The following is an 18,518-nucleotide window of genomic DNA, read 5'->3' on the forward strand; positions in this document are numbered from 1 at the left end:
CCTGTCCCCTGATGTTGGGACACCAGCATAGGATCCTCCTGCAAACAAAAATTTGTAAGTGTTACCTTGCCCACCAAACATGTCTATGTTTCTTAACAGAATCTGTACAGAGGTTTTATATTCGAAGTTGACTTTCTGATAACAGTTTGCCTAGAAATACTGGCACCCGACTTCAGAACACCAAAAAGCCTGGAATAATAGTATTTTACAAATGAACAGTCTTTTACAGCTCATTTTAAAGTCAATAGCATTCATCCCAGCCCATTTTTTAAAGCACAGGCTTCAAGGCAGCTAATTCCTCAAGCTTGTACACACACTGCTTTAATACCTCTGGGAGTTCCCAGTTGTCTAGGATTTATTCTGCTGTCTGAATTGTTCATTGTTTCTGTCTGCGATTCAGAGAGTTGTCTCTTCCTATCGAAGTTCTGGGGAGTTCTTGCAGATTCAGAGTTGTTTCTGGTTCTTGCAAACCCTCTTTTTTCTGCACCTGAAACCAAATACAGGTTTGAAATAACAGGGAAGGGAAGAGGAACCCCAGTGCCAGCTGATGGTCCTGGTGAAGCTCATGGTCTCTAGCTCTTCAGTACAAGTTACAACCATGAGTCATAGCCTTTATCCAAGAGAAACAATGTCTTCATTAGTTCATTTGTAATCTGTTGGCTCTCTGGGCTTCATAATACACCACTAACTTATTTTAGCATAAATAAAAAGCTGGAAATTACGATGCTAAAATTGGATACAACCCTTCCAAAATCCTGGGAAATTCATTAGAGCATATAAAATGTGAAATTGTTAAACTGCTTCCAAAGTCTCCACCCCATTAAGCCCCCAAGTAGTGAGAAAATATAACTTCCCTACAACTTAATTAACCAGTTCGGGAATCAAGAAAGCAAAAAAAAAAAAGAATTCTTAACAACCCACACTGGAATTACTAACTTTGGAGCTACCAGAGGCAGCACGGTACACAAGGACACCAGAAAGAAGTGCCAAGGCTCCAAATGTCCAGCCTGTTCAGAGTAGGCCACAATCATATGAAAATATTCTGCAGAGACTCACCCCTTACTTCCCTGCCATCACCTCAGCCCCTTCCCTACAGCCAGGAGAGCAAGCAGCAGCTTCCAAAGCGTATGCCAACGCTGTTCCACGGATCAGCACATTGGAATGCAACCCAGCGCCGCGCAGCTGCCCTCTTGGCCCTCCACCTGGATACTGAACATGTCATCACAGCTTTGCCTTCCAGCCCCTCCTGGCTACGCTCCCTGGGTCCAAGCTTGTACCTGCAAGTCAGAAAACGTGCAACGCCAACTTATTTGCTACGGTGCTATCCAAGTTACAAGGCAAATTTTTTACCTATGGTATCCTTCTCAAACGAAATCGTAGATTGCTTCACAGCATCGAGAAAAAAATGTTTAAAAAGCTGTACTTAAGCAGAGATCTTTAAAAAATATGGTGCAACAAGAGAAAACTGCTACTTTGCCCAATCACAGAGAAAAAGCAATTTTCAAATATATATAACAACAGGAAAATCAGCAGGAGGGAAGGATCCTCCTAACTCAGGAGGGAAGACACCAAGACAGGCAGAGAGAGAACTCAAGGTGCCAGCTCAGACCAGTCCAGGAAGAGATTTCACACCACAGCAGCATCTCCAAATGGGAAGCTGAAACAAAGAGGAGGCTTCTGTTTTCAGTCACAATAACACAACATAGTTGGGCCTCTTTCTACACAATCAAGCTTTTCACACTCTGAGGGCGCTTCCAGGGCGGAGACTGTCTGAGGGGGTTGTAGCTGTAACAGCAGCAAAATTTAGGTTTCAGCCGAGGCAACTGAGGCAACACAACCGGTATGGACCACATAATAACACGGAACTAAAATTAACTCATTTGTAACTGCCTAATGAACTTATTTACAAACGTCCCAAGGGTCAAGTTAAGTTTAAAAACAGGCACCAAAAGTAAGAGTACAGACCAGAGAATTGGCAACGCAATTTGCTCTGGATGTGTTTTCAGAGGCATTTTGGTGAAGGATCTGACTTAAACTGCAACAGGCAGGATTTTAGGCTGCTCACCCAGAGAGGTCATGCAATCTGCTTCGTTGGAGGTTCTTAAAAATAGGTGAGACAGACGTCTGCCAGAGTTGGTCTAAGAAGAGTAGTTTTTTCCTTGAGGTAGTGAAATGGATTACACGAGCTCATAAGGTCCTCTAAAGCCCTCGTTTCTATGACAGCAAGTCACAGAAAATACTACTATGAATTAAAGAACCTGGGATAAAAAGGAGGCTAAATCTTAACATATAATTAAGAAGGAGCTGAAAAAAAAATAAGAGGAGAAAGTCAAATGCAGAGGGGGAAAGCGAAAAAAAAGTCTCATGAATTGGGCTGCGAGCTGAGAGCCAGAATTAGGCACTGCAGAAAAGAGTTGTCCCAGCACTTGGCTCGGCCATTGGTTCAAAAAATTTGGGGGCCCTACAGCCAAAAATAACGTACAGCAACAGCAAAGGGTAGAGAAGCATCTTTGTGTGATAAGAGGTAGACACGCAGAGAGGCATCTGCACATTTTCAGCAGTTAAGCCTTGGGCTTGCTCTGTGGTGGGATTTTTCATTTGCTCAGACTCAAACTCAAAAACAAAACTCAAAGACAAAATTCACTCAAAACAACAAACTCTAACTTCGATGTAGCTGGCCTGCAAGGCAGTTTACACACAGCCACTTCGGGTAGCATTTGACCCCCTTGGCCATGACATTTATGGCTAAACAAAGCCACTCCTGTTACAAAGCCACAGACAACTGTCACAATTAGCATTCAACTGGAACACATCTAATTCTGCATGACTGTAACTTCTTGTATTTCTTCTTTTAAAAGAAAAAGACCTAACTACAGGTCACCATCTGTTTCAACTAGAGTCAGTATTTGTTTCTGCAATGCACCTGTCCCCTAAAACTGGAAGTTAGAAATACCTCTCATGATGGGCTTTCCCGCTGTCCCCGCTGCCCAGCATTAATATTCTGAGGCATAAACAGACATCATTCCACAAAGCAAACTGTAATTTGACCACTTTATAGCACAGGATATATTGAGACTATTCTTTCTGGAAAATCTATCACAAACATGGTTAAACCCTATTCCAGCACCAGGTGTGTCAATCTTACTTTTTCCTTGGTGTTACAGTTAAGTGATTTGTAAGATAGAACAAAATCTCTCAGGGCAGGATGTCAAACAAAGTAATAACACATTCTAGGTATTAAAATAACCAAACACTAAATAAATTAATAAGCAAATGAACACAATAAAAAATTTAAAATTTCAGTGGAAGGAAGACTGAAGTGCAGGGACTGAGAGCTGAGGTTGGCTGATCCATCCCAACAGGAGGCTTGAAGCAACCACAGAGCACCAAACACATCTGCTGTGCAGAACCACTCAGGCCTGAACACAGAGCAATTCTAGTGCACTACACGTAAATATTCACAACATGCAGCAAATGCAACACATTTGGGTGTTTATCTGGCTGCAAAGATGATGTAGAGCTGCTTCCTGTGGATGCAGCCAACACTTGCCTGGGATTTCTAGATGTTGTCGTTTTCAATGGGAAATGACAGAGGACTAACAATTTGAGGAAAGGCAGTTCACTGTTCAGTACTTGAAGTCCTCTGGAGGGAGACTTGGGTTGAAAAAATCCCAACACCTCTATCAGGCATGGAGGCTTCCTACAAGGGCGACAGAGGGACACCTAAATAGGACCAGCAATTCCACCCATGGAGCAGGGAAACCCTTCAAACTAGCCAAAGGGAAGCACTTGTGGGAAGTAGAAACACACAACTCCTACCTCCACAGCAAGAGAGGCGTGAAAGAGAAGTGGGTGCATTTGTGGGCTTTCAGAACAGTTCACAATCAGTAACTCACTTTTATTCTCACCATGGACACCAGGAAAAGGAGGGGAAAGGACACAGGGGCTGTCTGAGCTCTGCTGGAAGGACAGCACTGGAGCTCCATCTAAAATCCAAACCACCTCACTTCATCTCTATCACAACAATGACATCACACAATGGCACATTTTGGTCTTTAAGCCTAAGTACCTATTAATCTTTTCTTATTTGGGGGGGAAAAAAAGCACGCAGGCAGCTGCCCAGAATAATTGATCTGGCTTACAGTAAGAGAGGAGGCTAGATGTTTTAAATCAGCTTATTTTGACATAATTTATACAAAATCACTCTAGAGTTTAGCTTTTGGAAAGTACTGCATTTAATTAAATTTACATCTATTAGTCAGTTGATCAATTAGATGGTGAACTAAATCAAGTAAAATGCTCAACTAAACACGAAGTCAGCAAGGCCAGAAAGTCTTTAATTTTATATTAAAATTTGCATATCGCTTTACATAAGAAAGAATCAAGACCCTCAATTTTATTTACCAAAAATAAAACATTCTAACTGCCCTCTCACACCTGACAATCTCTTTGATTACTACCAGCAGAGAAGGAAAGTATCGCTGAATCTTCATCGGCACATCCATGACAACTCCCATCCAGCAAGAACTAGTTTTACTTGAGAGATCCAAGTGAATTTCAAGAGAAGGAGATCTTGGTATAGTTTTTCCCTTTCCTACCAAAGGGCATCTACTTTTTCACCAGACATTTTTACCTCCAAACTTCCAGCTTTGTTACCATCTATATTATTTCTGTAGATACCTGCAATACTTAGGCAGATCCCTGGGGTGGGCAGGACTGTGAAACCATCACAGCTGTGCTGATAACACCTCTGCAGGTTTAGGACTCTGACCCCCCAGACACTATCTCGGCATGTAATGGTTCCTTTTACATTTAAAAAAAAAAGGAATTTATGTTGAAAGCATTGGACAGAACAATATTGTTACAAACTTTTCCAATACAAAATACTTCCATCTGCTATCTACTTTTATCAGTCCATGACTGGACACCAACACCTCCACTAACTCTGCCATTGCTAAGAGGATTTTCCATTGCTTCCCAGCATTAGATCATGGTCTAGATATGGAAAGGAATCTTTGGAAAATCTCTGTTTTCCAGTTAGCGTAAGTGTGAGAAGAAACAGAAGCATATCCCCAGAACTGATAACACGCAATAGAACAATTTCTTATCAGTTAATGAGACACAACACACAGTTCCTAAATATTTGTCCATATTTCTACAATATTCCATTTCATTGCTGACTCATTTCAATGACTTAAACTAATTCCCTTCAAGACTTCCAAGTAATTCTTCAAGACAACCCAGCTGTGCACTTAATAAGACATGATAAGGATACACCCATGAGCTTGAAGACATGGTAGCTACCAAAAGAAGGGTCACTCAACACTACCCTAGCCCCAAAAGCAGAAATTAACCAACCAAAGACAACAAGAACTACCCTGATGCCAGCCTGCGGTTAGTCCCACACTCCCATTTAAGTGTCAGACTAGGTTAAACACAGCAAGAAAGCTAAATAAAGCATATTCCCACTCATCCTTACTAGAGATTTAATGAATTAGTGTCCAACCATGAGGCAGCCCAAGGCATCACCTCACAGATCTGTAAATGCACGTTGGCCCTTGACTCCTGGCAGAGTTGACAAAGCAAATTTTAGAAACCTTCAAATTTGGTCTTTTAGCAAATGAATACTCTCCAAGAGCTGCCAGGAAGTTCTATCTGCAACTTTATGAGGCACTATGGATGCTGATGTGTAACAGGGTGTATTAATAGTCTCAATACTAAAGTTCAGCCAACACAAACTCTGCTTTGTTTTGGAAAGACATCTGGGACATAAAAAATCCACAATCCTACATAGCCCCTGAACAACTCGTCTCAGGTACTTTTGTGAATCTGTCTCCACACAGCTTTGATGGGCTGGGGGGACACAGCTCCTGGCTGGGAGCTCTGGACAGGCACAGACCAACTGTTGGCACTGTTGTACCAGGCAACTGCCCCTTTCATTCTCCAGAGTCAAATAAACTCTCCCAGCAGAAGATGCTTTGCCAGTACAAACTGCATTAACATCAGGGTGGTTTTGCTAGGATCCCTGTGTCTGCCCCTTTCATAAGCTTAAACAGGCAATTTCAAAGCTATTTGATATTTTCTGCAGCTCAAAGAAGCCTCTAGAATAATTCCCTCTCAAATTTTAAAAGCCAAAATGTGTTTCTTAGATTGTTTTGAATTTCTAATGCACCAGTGACATCCAATAGATGCCATATTATAGAAGTGACTAAGTCAAAAATCTCCAAGCACTTAAATGACTACTACAATATCCGGGATCAAATTACCACACACAGGCAAAAACAACAGGCAAAACCAACAAACACCATTGAAGTGATCTCAAATGTGAGTTATGTCAACAAAAACACTGGTCACGGACAGGCCAGAAGTAACAACCTATTTATGTTTTGCAAAATATTTTGCGGATTTAAGAGATTAAATGTCCCACTAATGGTAACAGCCAAATCCTTTTTTGTTCTATTTCATTTTAAAAGGAAAAACACAAAGACAGCTGTTGGTATAGTTGCTCAGGGAAGGAGTTCTGTACTGGGAATTAAAGACACTCCTTGGAATCTATCTCTTGTCCTAGAGCCCCAATAATACACACACAGGACCAAACCCCATCCACCACGCTCCCTGCAAGCACAGCTCTGCTCCAACCTATGTTAGGAACAGTTGTGCTTCCACATTTCTCTCAACATAAAGTAAAAGAGTTCAGAGTTCTTGGACAGCCTTGGAACAGAACCACCTCCATGCATTTTACAGTATCTTGAAGCCAAGAGGTTAAATAAAGTAGATGGCTCAAGATTAAAGTCAAAGCGACAGAGACAAATGAGGATGTCATGGGAAAGAATTCATTAGAGATGTAGGAGTGGAAAGGGAAGACTTGGAGATATGTTATCAGTTCAGTGATGCTTCACTGCAGCAGAGACCTGCAGGAGATAAACCTGGTAGGCAACATTTCAGATGCTCAATCTGGAGTGTAAGAGAAAGTCTGAGAGTGCATTCTCCTTATCACATGCAAATAAAAGAAGATCCTTCTCTCATGAAATGTAAATTCAAATAATCTTAAACTGGAGGTTCTGCAGTACATTCCTCTGCTCAGTCCAAGCCAGACCACAAAGCTAAGAGTTCCTACAACATTGCTGTGAATTCTCCTCAAAAGTAGCCAAGGAATTGAACAATTTGAAATTATCTTAATCACTGAAAAGTAGGGCAAACTTCAAGGAAAGGGAATATCTTAGTGGAAGTAGAAAAGAACGGTGATATAACAACACTGTAGGGACTTGGGCAGATGGCAGATTGCGTAATTAAGTTTAAAGTTAATTAAACAGTCATTCAAAGAAGAGAAACAATGCAAACCTACATTTACATGCATGGGCTCAGCCAAAATGCAAATTCTATGCAAATGTCCTGAACTGAGTAGATGCTGTCTTGAAATCCAGCTGTCAAAAGTAGCTCCCAGGCCCCCCAGCCTCACTAATTGACCCATTATGATGGGCCACCAGGGTCCAGCCACAGCATAAATCTAAACGTAACTTTCCACCATCAAGACAAATCAAAATAAAATTAGAAGACATCAGGTTAAGTGAAGGCCTGTCCACACAGCTCTAAAATGTTCAGCAGTAATTCAAAGGACTGGAAAAGCCCAGCTTGTTACCAGCAACTCCCTACAACATAACAGAGCTCTGCCTGTGCCAGCCAGCAGGTTGTCTATGGGCACGGCTGTATTTGTGCACCAGCACACTGTGAGCCATCAGTGCAGCCATCCAGGAACAAATCCAGAGAGCTCTCTCACCCTGCCTCTTTGGAGAAGGTGATTCTCCAAACAGTTTTGGCAGAAAGTCTGCCAAAATCTGCACAGAAGAGTTGAACATCCAACAGAAAAACTACAAAAGGAATCCTTACCACACGGGGAAAAAGGTGGCTGCAGACAGGCAGCCTACCCCCAGCCAGTGTCTCCAGGTGGGAAAACACAGGCTGTCATGGTTTGTGAGGGAGTTCTTAGGGCCATGAGCTGCCTTTGGAGGTGACTGTGCCACTGCAGCTGATCATAAAAGATTCAGACATTCAACATTCTTAGATTGAAACACGGAGGAAGAAACACTCCTACTTAGGAATGGAGGTAGCCAAAGAGTGGCATGTCCATGGATATTAAGGAAAGTTGGGAGTAGAGACAGATGCTCATTTCCAGACTCACGAAAATGAGGTGGGAAGCACGCATATGGTGGAAGGCAGATGTTGCCACTGTTCTTTTGCTTTAAGCTGTACATACTTACTAAAAACTCTTGTGCTGCATGTCCCCAGATTCCAATATGGAACTAGGGAAAATGTTCTTGCTGACTTTGGCTTTTGGAAAGGGCCTAGGCTTTGAAAAACTGAAATGAAGAAAAACGCACAATGGATTCTTTCTGCTGCGGAAAACAATGCTGTGGAAACTGCTCCTGACCGCCAAGATCATGTGCTCACGACACCATGCTTCCACTTCCAAAACACTTCCAAGCATCCTCATGCTTGCAGGGTTTTGACTTCAGTAACTCAGACAGTAATTGCAGTTTTATTCAATTCCTCAGCAGGGTTTGTGTTGTAGGAATACTACAGGAGTGCGAGAGCCAAAGATACCATTCCAGGCTCTGAACGAAGGGCTGGTGACGAAACTCATTTAGTAGCAATAGACTAAAAGTTTATCAAAATAGTTACTGTGCTCCAGCTGCGTGCAGCAGCAGTGGTGTTGTCAGGGAGGGGGTACATCTCTTTTGGTTTTCAGGACTCTCTGTGAACCTGCTCCACCCTGCTTGTGACCTCCTCACTACCTACTCCGCCTGATGACCGCACTCCTCCAGGCTTCCACTCCTGCCTCGGGATGTGGGTCAGGGCTGCTTCCACTCCCCCTCATCCTTCCATCTTCCCTAAACATCTTCCACAATACCTTTTGCTCTTTGTTTTATCTAGCAACTACACTGTGAAAAGGCTTCTTCAAGACTTCAAGAAAAACACTTTAAAAACACAATATTGTGGACGTTCTGTCTTTGATTTTTCTGGGCTTCAGTAGTTTGAGAGAAGCAAGTTGCTGAAAGATCAGAAGAAGCCAAGAGGCTTTGAAAAGCAAAATACCTGACAGGAGGTGCTAACACACTAAAAGACATTAACAGCTGAAGAATCAAAGAACTGCCTTCTCCTACATATCCTGAGGTATCCCAATGTGCTGCTGAGTCCATTCTTCTGCTGATGAACCATTCCCCATACTGTCCATTCAGTGCAGTAGGTACATAAATCACAATCCCTAGTAGTGTGGGGGAAAATGCCTAAAAACATACATACTGAATAAAAACACATTTTGGCTGCTGGCTTTTATCTGCAGAGAGCCTAGAATATTCTCCAAGGCAGGACATGCTCCATACATCTGTGGGCTGCAGCTGCTAGTGTTAATGTTTTCCTTCAGCACCCTGGAAATCTTTATTTTTGTCACAGAAGACATTATTTTATGCAATAGATCACAACATTTTGTTTTCCACCCTGCCCCAGCCAAGTCTCAACTCTCAACTCTCCATAGCTTGGCTTTCCCCACAAGAGGGAGTTCGGGACATGCACCCCACAGCATTTCATGGAGCTGGTTAGCAGGGGGTTGGGGTGGGAGGGCAAAAGATGGGCAGCAGCGCTTGGGATAGGAGGGGCGGGAGCAGAGTTGTAGAGGAAGGCAGCAGAGAAAGTGCCCAGCAGCCACAAGCTAGAGAGAAACCACAAGAGCCACAGAATTCAGCTGCAAAGTACCTGTCCTACCTACCTGGATGTCCATGGTGGAGACACTTGGTCATTACCTGAACAACAGGCCAGACCTGACCAGGGTGTGGGGGCTGACTGACCTCACGGACAGCAGAAGACAGAGGGCTTTTACAAATTAATTCCTGTTTGAATGACAGCATTTTTCAGGGATGGAAATTGTTACCAGGGCTTATAAACATGCTGGTGACAGCCCAGACAGCACAAGCCTTGGTAAAACTGTTCCAATGGTCATTCACCCTCACTGCTAATGTGCTGTATTTCAAGCCTGGATTTGTTTAGCCTCAAATGCATTGTATCATAATCTGCTCAACTGAGTAGCCTATTATTGAACATCTGTTCCCCATGTAGGCAATTTACTGAAAACTCCCCTCCCCCAAGCATCTCTGTGAGAAGCAAAGCAGGGTTCCTCAAATCACTCACTCACGATCCCAGCGTTTTAATCTTCCCTGTGGCCGTCCTCTGAGTATTCATCAATTCATCACCATCCGCCTCAAACTGAGGGCATCACCACAGGATGCAACACTCCAGAAGCTGCTGCTGCCACTGTGCCAAAGACACACAGAGTCTGTCTTCCAGTTCCCATGCTCATACATTACCCTTTTGGCCGCATTTCACAGGAGGGGGATGTTCAGCTGATTAATCCATCAAGAGCTCCGAACTTTTTTCCAAGCTGTTGCTTCCCACACTGGGTTCCTCATCATGGCTCTATGCTGGCAATCCAATAAATGGATTTTGTTTTGCCTGCTCACAGTCCACCAAGTGATCCAGATGGCTGCCAGTAACTACCCCCATTATTCAGTACTCTCCAAGTCATCAAAAAAACCCTTTCCAATCCTACTTATATATTTTCTCCCTGATGACTGACAGAAGTATTAAAACAGCACAGGGTCAGGACATGACACTGCAAGAACCAGACACACCTGTTGGTAAAAATTCTAAATTTATTGCTGCATTTAATTAGTTTGACTAAACAGGTTTTAAACCATTGCACATGCGCTGTGATAATTAAGTTCACACACTAACATCCATACTCACACGTTTGGCATCAAACCCCTGATCTCACATAAACTGACAGTGAAGGAGCTCAACAGGACCTTTGTTAAATAAACTGATGACAAGTCACATGAAAGAAAAGATTTAAAATTAATTAAAAATCAATTCAGTTCTTCTATCAGCCTATTATTTTCCTAGGACCAACACCACACTGACAGGCATAGTTACCTGCACTACATAATGGGGCTTAGTGAGTAGAAAAAAAAAGTTTAAAAAAATAGCAGGTTAACAGCAACAGGTATTTCCACCAAGAAACATTTTCACCTGAGCACTAGTAGATGAAGGAAGCTCCTTCATTCAGAGGTGAGAGCTCTGCTACCACGTGCAAGGGCTCCTGCTGCAGCACGGTGTGCTCAGGGCTCTGGTGAAGGGCACGGAAGACAGTTATTAGATCACATATAAAAAACACAGCCCCTGCAAGGGCAAGATCTCATCTTCCCAAGAGAGGATACATCAGATATTAAATCACATACTATAGCTCATGTTTGCCAAAAACATTAGTTGCACAAGATTCAGGAATGCAACATTTTTTTCTATCAAAAGCAAGAGAAATTTATGTGTGTGATGACGTTGCTAAACGATTAAAGAAAGGAGCATTCTATTTTTCATCTGTTTCTCAGATGGAGCCATACAGTAAATCCAGTTTTCCCTCCTCTCCCATATCTTATTGCTATGATTAACGTCATCTAAGGAACGTTACATTGAAACTGGCAAGATTAGCTACATTTTAAAGATTTCCACAACAACCAACATTCTCCATTTATTGAGCTGATTGTGTGGCCTTTAGTAGATTGCTGGCTCATATTTACTAGTGCCATATAGGGAGATAACAGCATTCTTCAGAACTGAATTTCACCACACAAGAATTGGAAGACTTGCCACTAAAAAGTATCATTATCCCAAATTAGCATTACAAGAAAGGAAAAGCAGAAGCTGTGGTTCTTCCTCCAAAGTTCCCCCAGAGAAACAAATGCAAACACACAATTATACTGCAGTGTACCATGGGAAGACAAAATACCTGAGATTTTGCCATCTTATTAAGGCTGATATTTCTTGAGCAGCTGTGCCCACCAAACACACAGGAAAGCCATTCCAGGATATTTCCTTTACCTATCCTGAACCTTTTAAATGTCAGGACTGCAGCCACAAGCACACCACCATCCAACAGCAACAATTGTTTTTAAAGCTCTGATGCTAAACACCAGCCTGCTTGCCAGCACCACTCCTCCGTGGAAGCTGCCCAAGTTGGTTAAGTACCACAGGCTGGGCAAATAAATGCCAAGCACCAGACAGATGATAAATCAGAAAGGGCTGTGGAAATCTTCCACTGTTTCAGATGAGGCATGTTGTTACCCAGGAATTGTCTGCTTCTCCTCAGGGGGCACGCTGACCCTGACAGATGGGCAAGATACCTCCATCACATCATAAACCTATGAGGTTTTTAGTGAGAGGAGCCTCAGAAGGATACCTAGGGAATCTGGCAGTGTTCTTCCCAAGGAAGCTGTCTGCAGATACAGACTGAGACAATATATCCAGCCCTGCAAAATCTGAACCTATTTCAGAGCAATCAGCCTTGACCAGCATCCTGCTCCACCCAAGTTTCAACATCAACAAAGCCACCTCATTCCCAGGTACTCCAGCTCCCAAGATCCTCTGAAATCAAGTGTGGCTGGGAGTTGGTATTCCACGTTTAGAGGACAGTCCTTTTCTGCAGATCTCTGATTTCTAGGCTTTCCAGCAGGCTTGGGAATGTGCTATCACACAGCAATTCTCCCTGAAAAAACAGGCTGGCAAGTGCATGTACTCAAAATACAACTGAAATCTTGCTGTTCCAAATAAAACACAGCACTTGGTCTAAACTACTTATTGACAATGCAAAGCATCACAAGTATTGAAGTTCCACATCGCAGCCATGAAAATCTCAACTCCTAGCATGTGACAGACAGATGCTGCAGAAAGTGTCAGCACTTCTGTCCTCAAGAAATAGGAGGTTTTAAGCCCTTTTATGACAGCAACTTCAGTCAGTCTGAAAAAAGATTTTGATTACTAACTCAGGACTGAAATGAGAAAACCCTAAGAGCCTCTGATCTAAATCAGAAAACAACCCAAGGGACTTGATAATTTTGTTAAATTGTTAAAGAAGTTTAACCAAATTTTAGCACCCAAAGAATCTAGAGCATTGGAGGTTTAAGGGAAAACACCAGGAGGAAAATCGTGTTAGATTAAAAACTCTAAGCAGCACAATTTAAAGTGACATTTTAGGATTATTTTCTGGTTTATTGGGTTTTGTTTGGGAAGAAACTTAGGGCAGGAGGTTTTATGGCGATTCTCCTTGCAGAGGTTAAAACTCCACGGAAGGGAGCGACGATCTGCAGAATTCCTCTATCTGCAGCTTTGTCTTCCCAAATCCAAGAGTGCTGATGCCATAGAGTGAATCCAACCTGCAGTCTCATGACTGTGTCATGTTCCACACAAGGGACAATGGAGTTCTGCTCACACTCAGCTCTCCCAACTGCATAGCCTCCAATAGTTAGGAAAAGCAGTTACTATATGGAACTCCAGACAGGAACACATCAGCAGAACTGAGCTCCAGGGCTCAGAGATACCTGCTTGGGGCTCCATAAACCACTCTGCTTTCCTCTAAGGCCACAGGAATCACTCTGCCACTGAAAGGACATTAACAGGGACCAGTCCCTTGCTGCCTACAGCCTGTCCCAGGACACTCAATGGGTTTTCACAGATCACTGTATTTGCCTTCGGTTTTAGTTCTGTCAGTTTTAGGGTCATTGCAAACCCAACCATGGCTAAGCCTGAGCTGAAGAGCTGTTAAGAAGAGGACAATGAAATGAAATGGTATAAAGAGAGATGCTTGGCTTTGAGATTAGCTCAAAGAGCCTTTTGGAAAGCCTACAACAGTCTGAGGAGAGCTAATTTGTGAGGAAATGTCACTCCTGAAAAGATGATATGCCTCGCTGCTCTGACAGAAGCAATTCTTGCCATCACAGCTTCACAAGCCTTGATTTAAACTGATCAAACCAGACACCTGCCTATGCAAAATAATGACTTATATCAGCATCAAGAGAGAAATACAAGCTTTGAAGTGAGAAAATATTAATCTGATACTGTGATGTGTGAGTTCTTATGCCTAAGCACTTGCATACTGCAAAATCTTCATTTCACTTAAACAAGAGTCCTAAAATATACTCAGACTGAACAGCAGAAAAGACATTTCTCTGAAACAAGTGACATATTTATTTTTTTCTATTTCTTTCCTCCCCAAGAAACTGTTTTCACAACCCTGCAAGCGTTCTTGAGGGTAACCAATTGCAGCTACACAGGAAGGTGGCTGGGGACGCATGCAGGGGGGCAGAAGAGACAAGGTGTCACTGCTGAGCAAATAACTTCCCAATAATCTTTTCCACAGTGTGAGTTTTCCACCTGGGAAGTCAAACACAAGGGTCAACATTTTCTGCTTTAGATGTTTGCACTAAACAAACAACCAGTTTTTAAAGCAGTTGTGCAACCCCACTTCCAACCAGAGCGGGAGGTGACTGGGGGTGCTTGCTTTTGAAAGCCAGGCTATTTTTATTTTATCCATGTAGGCACCTATAATTTCCCTGGATGTAAACCGTGTGCCTTTGAGACTCTTCATCTGTCATCTGCTCTTCCTACGCTTCAAAAGCTGAAGGTAGCAAAGTCTATTGTGACAGGCTAGCACAACAAATAGTGTTACAATGAACCATGTAAAAAAAGCCCTCCCAAAAATCAAGCTCATCAACAAATTTTACCACAATCTCCATTAAATCTCTGTCTGTGATCAGTCTTGCAAGAATTCATGGAAGTTTACCAACTTTAGCACATTATGTATTGCCACCATCTCAAAAATAACCCAGAAAAAAGCACATTACTTGCCCTTCTTGAGTCTTAGGACTTAGTTTTTAAGACTGATTTAGCTAAACATTTATTTGATTTTCAATTCAAGAGTTGTGATAGGCCTCAGGCTGATCTTACCCAGCTGAGAAATCGATCTCTTTTCTACTTGTTATGGAGAATTTAACATGATGACATTTATGAGTTCCTTCAGTAGTAGCTCATAAGATCAGGCTATTGAAGTATTTCAGCATAAATAAGATTCAGAGAAAGTTTTAACCCATTACACTGAGAAATGAAATTTAAACTGTCTGGTTTTGGTTCTTTGTTCAGGCTGTGTTCTGGGGTTCTTTTAATAAAAATTTTACTTATGTCCCTAAGTAGGCTTTTTGCCTTGAACATCACATTTAAGAGGCACATTCTCTTTAATACTGCAAAATGTGGTCTCTTTGTTACTAACAGCAAAGTTTCCTGGAGTCAATGCTCTCTATCAGGAACTGGCTATTATACAGACATCTCAGCCACTGAGTATTGGATTTACCTGGACTAAAGGCAAACCAGCACTCCAGACTCAAAGAAGCAATGCAAAGAAAAGCATGACTCTGCCCTGAGTCAGCTCAGATCCAGTGGTCTTATTAATTTGGACTCTACACCACAGAAATTGGGCTCTTCTAGCTCTGAGCTGATCCTGGAAGCAGCACAGCCACAGTCACAGAGTTTAGGCCAGGGAATTAGGTCCTGCCAGCACCAAGCTGGCTCCACATGAAGGCATTTGCACATGCCACATGGCTTACTTGTAAACCAGGACAAAGCCACCCACAGATAACCAAGGGCTGACTAACTTGGACAGAGCAGAACTGGCTCCTCTTAACTCACTCATGACTAACACATTGCATTCAATTCCACAGTAATTGTAGCAAATGGACCAAACAGTTCATTAGAGTGAACTCACCTTGCACTTGACCTGGAGACAAGTGACTGTTTTTTCTGGCATTCATTGCCAGCACATCCTCACCAAACTGTTCAGTCAACAAGTGTCCAGCTGCTGTATCAGTATTGGCAGGACATCTGCCTCGTTTCTTCTGTTTCTTCCTCCACATATCCTCCTCCTCTCTCTCATCAGAGCCAGAAGATTTCTGCAGAGCCCCTCGGTGTCTCAGGCTGTTTGATGTTCTCCCACCAAGGGCGTCACCCACATTCAGCAAGTCAGATGCAGCTCCACGCTGATACACATAATAGTCTTCCTCCACCTCCAAGTCTCCCTCTGGACTAACAATGGCATTTTTTTTAAGAGGACATCTGTTCAGAGAGGTTTGGGGTTTATCATTCTCAAATCCAGGCAGGGGCTGCTCCAGGTGAGATGTTCTGACTGGTGAATAGCTGTGCATGTTTATCCCATTCCTGGCTGGATTATCCTTCACCAGGCCTCTCCTCAGAGGTGGGTCCAGATCCAAGCTGGGGTCATTGGAGAAGCCTTCTTCCAGCTGCATCTTCTGTGCAATGTGATTCAGGTAGGACTGGAAGCGGCCGCTGTGGTGCTTTTGCACAAGCCTGGCGTACGCGTTCTTCTGGGGGGCAGCCACCTTGCTCAGTCCCTCCTTGGCACCTTGGGCAGAAGCTGGACTTCTTACATGTCCCAGCTGATCCATAGCGCAGTAAAAGGCCCAAACTTCAGAGAGTTATAAACAGACACAGAGGAAAAAAAGGTTTATTTTCCTGAAACAAAGTGTCAAATAATTGATTACACCAGAAGACACAAAAATGTAACATTTTTGTAGAACAGGAATTCTGGGTTGGTAAATCACTCCAGTGTGGGGAAGGGGTTTCACAATGTACTCAACATCTGCCCTGCACCAAATCCCTGTCCATGACCTCAAGTGACCACAGCCCATAAGCTGTACCTGCCCACATGCCACATAAAACAGGGATTTTATCCCACCCTAAACAAACAGGATTCCTTTAATCTGCTCTTCCTTGCCTTTGAAAAAGCAGGAAAATTAAAGCAGCAACTGACAGACTGTACCAGAAACATCAGTTTAGTGGTTATCAGAAGCAAAATGTGTCGTGTCCAACCTGGAGTCCTTAAAAATAACTGCATCCTTACTGAAGTGCTTCACTGTTGCTGTCAAAAGCAAACACTGCCTGTCACCTCCCTCCCACAGTGACTGACACTTCGCCATTGTACAGGACAGTTCTTTCAAACACCAAAACTACCCATTTCAGCTTGTCTTTTAAGCCATGAACTCCCTCCCAGGGCAACAGATGTAAACTAATAATTGTCTTGCAAGAGCTCCTAATTCTTACTGAGACACACTGGCTACAGCTCCATCAAGCACCAGTTTCTGTAGGTGGTATCACACCTCCACCTTTGCTGCACAAGTGTGAAACTTAAGCAGATCAAGCATCTTTCCATCCTTTTTCAGCTGCTTTAGCTTTTAAGCTTTTGGAGCAAAACAATCTACTAAATTGTGCTCAGCTACTTTGAGGTAAATTACAGGTATAGACAGGATATAGCAGTGATTTTTGCTGTACGTAACATCAAAGAAGAATACAAGAATTTCTTGATAATGGAGCCCAGGGCAACTGCTGGCTTCTGTGTGTTTTCATAAAAATGCTTCTATTTCACTTCAGGACAAATTTGAAGCTGAACAGCTGAATTTCACCCCAGCTGGTACATCAAGAATTTCAGGGCTCACTATCATCTCTGCTATCCCAGAACTGTGAGGCACTGGACTCTAAGTTTAAATAGAGGATACTGCCCATTAAACCTCTCCCTTCCCTTCTCTAAGCACAGGCATGTTGGCAGGACAGAATACAGAGATCAGCAAAAGTAAAATTCATATTCGCTTCCCTTCTCCCACCATGCCTGGAATTTTTCTTTGCCCTTACTCAGCCCTCTTCTCCCTTTCACTGCCACTGCACAGAGGATAAACACCCAGGCAGTGTCCTCCATCCACACACTGCCTGGGAACGGGGCATTATCCAGCAGGGAGCAGGGGCTGCAGAGCAAGCTTCTCCCCAGTGTGCCTGCTCTGGCCCTTTCGGAGAAACAACGTGTGTTGCACCGCGATTTACTTAAGTAATTGAGCACGGATGTGAGCAGGCTTCACAATGCAAAGCAAAAATTAAAAAACCCTGAGCAAATAGGAAAAAATTTTTATGTGGTTTGTGATTCTTGTTCCTAAGATTTTCCATTGGTGCTGGCCAATAGCTAAACTCTTCTAATAGACTGACCTGCTACCGAGCTATTTCAAAACACACACGGGTAGGTCTACAAGAGCTTTCTTTTAACGTCACCTTCTCCTGTTGCCAATTCAACAGAAGCAGATAACATTTATAAAAGCCAGTGAGACTACGCTCCAAACAACGGTTTGGTTCCAGGAGACAGGAATTTACCATCTTTATTTACCAGTAAAGAACAAACATTCACAGCTTGCCTTCAGTATAATTTCTACAACTTTAACCACGTTAGCAGTCAGCAACCGCAGCACTGGAAAAGACAGGGGCTTACAATCCTCCACGCATTACAGTTTCTTCATTAGTCTTCTGCGGGCAACTAGGAATTGAAATATTCCCAGCAGAGGGAAGGCAGAGGTGGGTACAGGTATATCCACCCTGCCTGGGCACGGTTATGAAGACGAGTGAAATGCCAGGATGGAGGCGCAGAGGGAGGACACTCGCTGAGCTGGGCCCAGGATGAACACCACCCCTGCTATTGCCAGCCGGCTGGTTCTGAGGATCACCGCTGGCCTTCATCACACGCCCCCCGCGGTGTCCAATTCCTCAGCCACCGCTCCAGCAGCACAGAACCCCCGCACCCTCAGCACCAGGAG

General features: G+C 43.2%; 1 protein-coding gene across 1 annotated transcript in view; it reads right to left on the minus strand.

Moving 5' to 3' along the window:
• Positions 1-16,396, minus strand: part of DIS3L2 (DIS3 like 3'-5' exoribonuclease 2) — a 184,125-nt gene extending 167,729 nt beyond the window's left edge. The window contains exon 1 of the mRNA XM_017727008.1: positions 15,638-16,396. Within this exon, the coding sequence (XP_017582497.1) occupies positions 15,638-15,679 (42 nt within the window). The 5' untranslated portion in view covers positions 15,680-16,396. The remainder of the gene's footprint in view (positions 1-15,637) is intronic.
• Positions 16,397-18,518: the final 2,122 nt, after the last annotated feature.

Source organism: Corvus brachyrhynchos, unplaced genomic scaffold (assembly GCF_000691975.1).
Source record: "Corvus brachyrhynchos isolate BGI_N302 unplaced genomic scaffold, ASM69197v1 scaffold162, whole genome shotgun sequence".
NCBI classification, from domain to species: Eukaryota; Metazoa; Chordata; class Aves; order Passeriformes; family Corvidae; genus Corvus; species Corvus brachyrhynchos.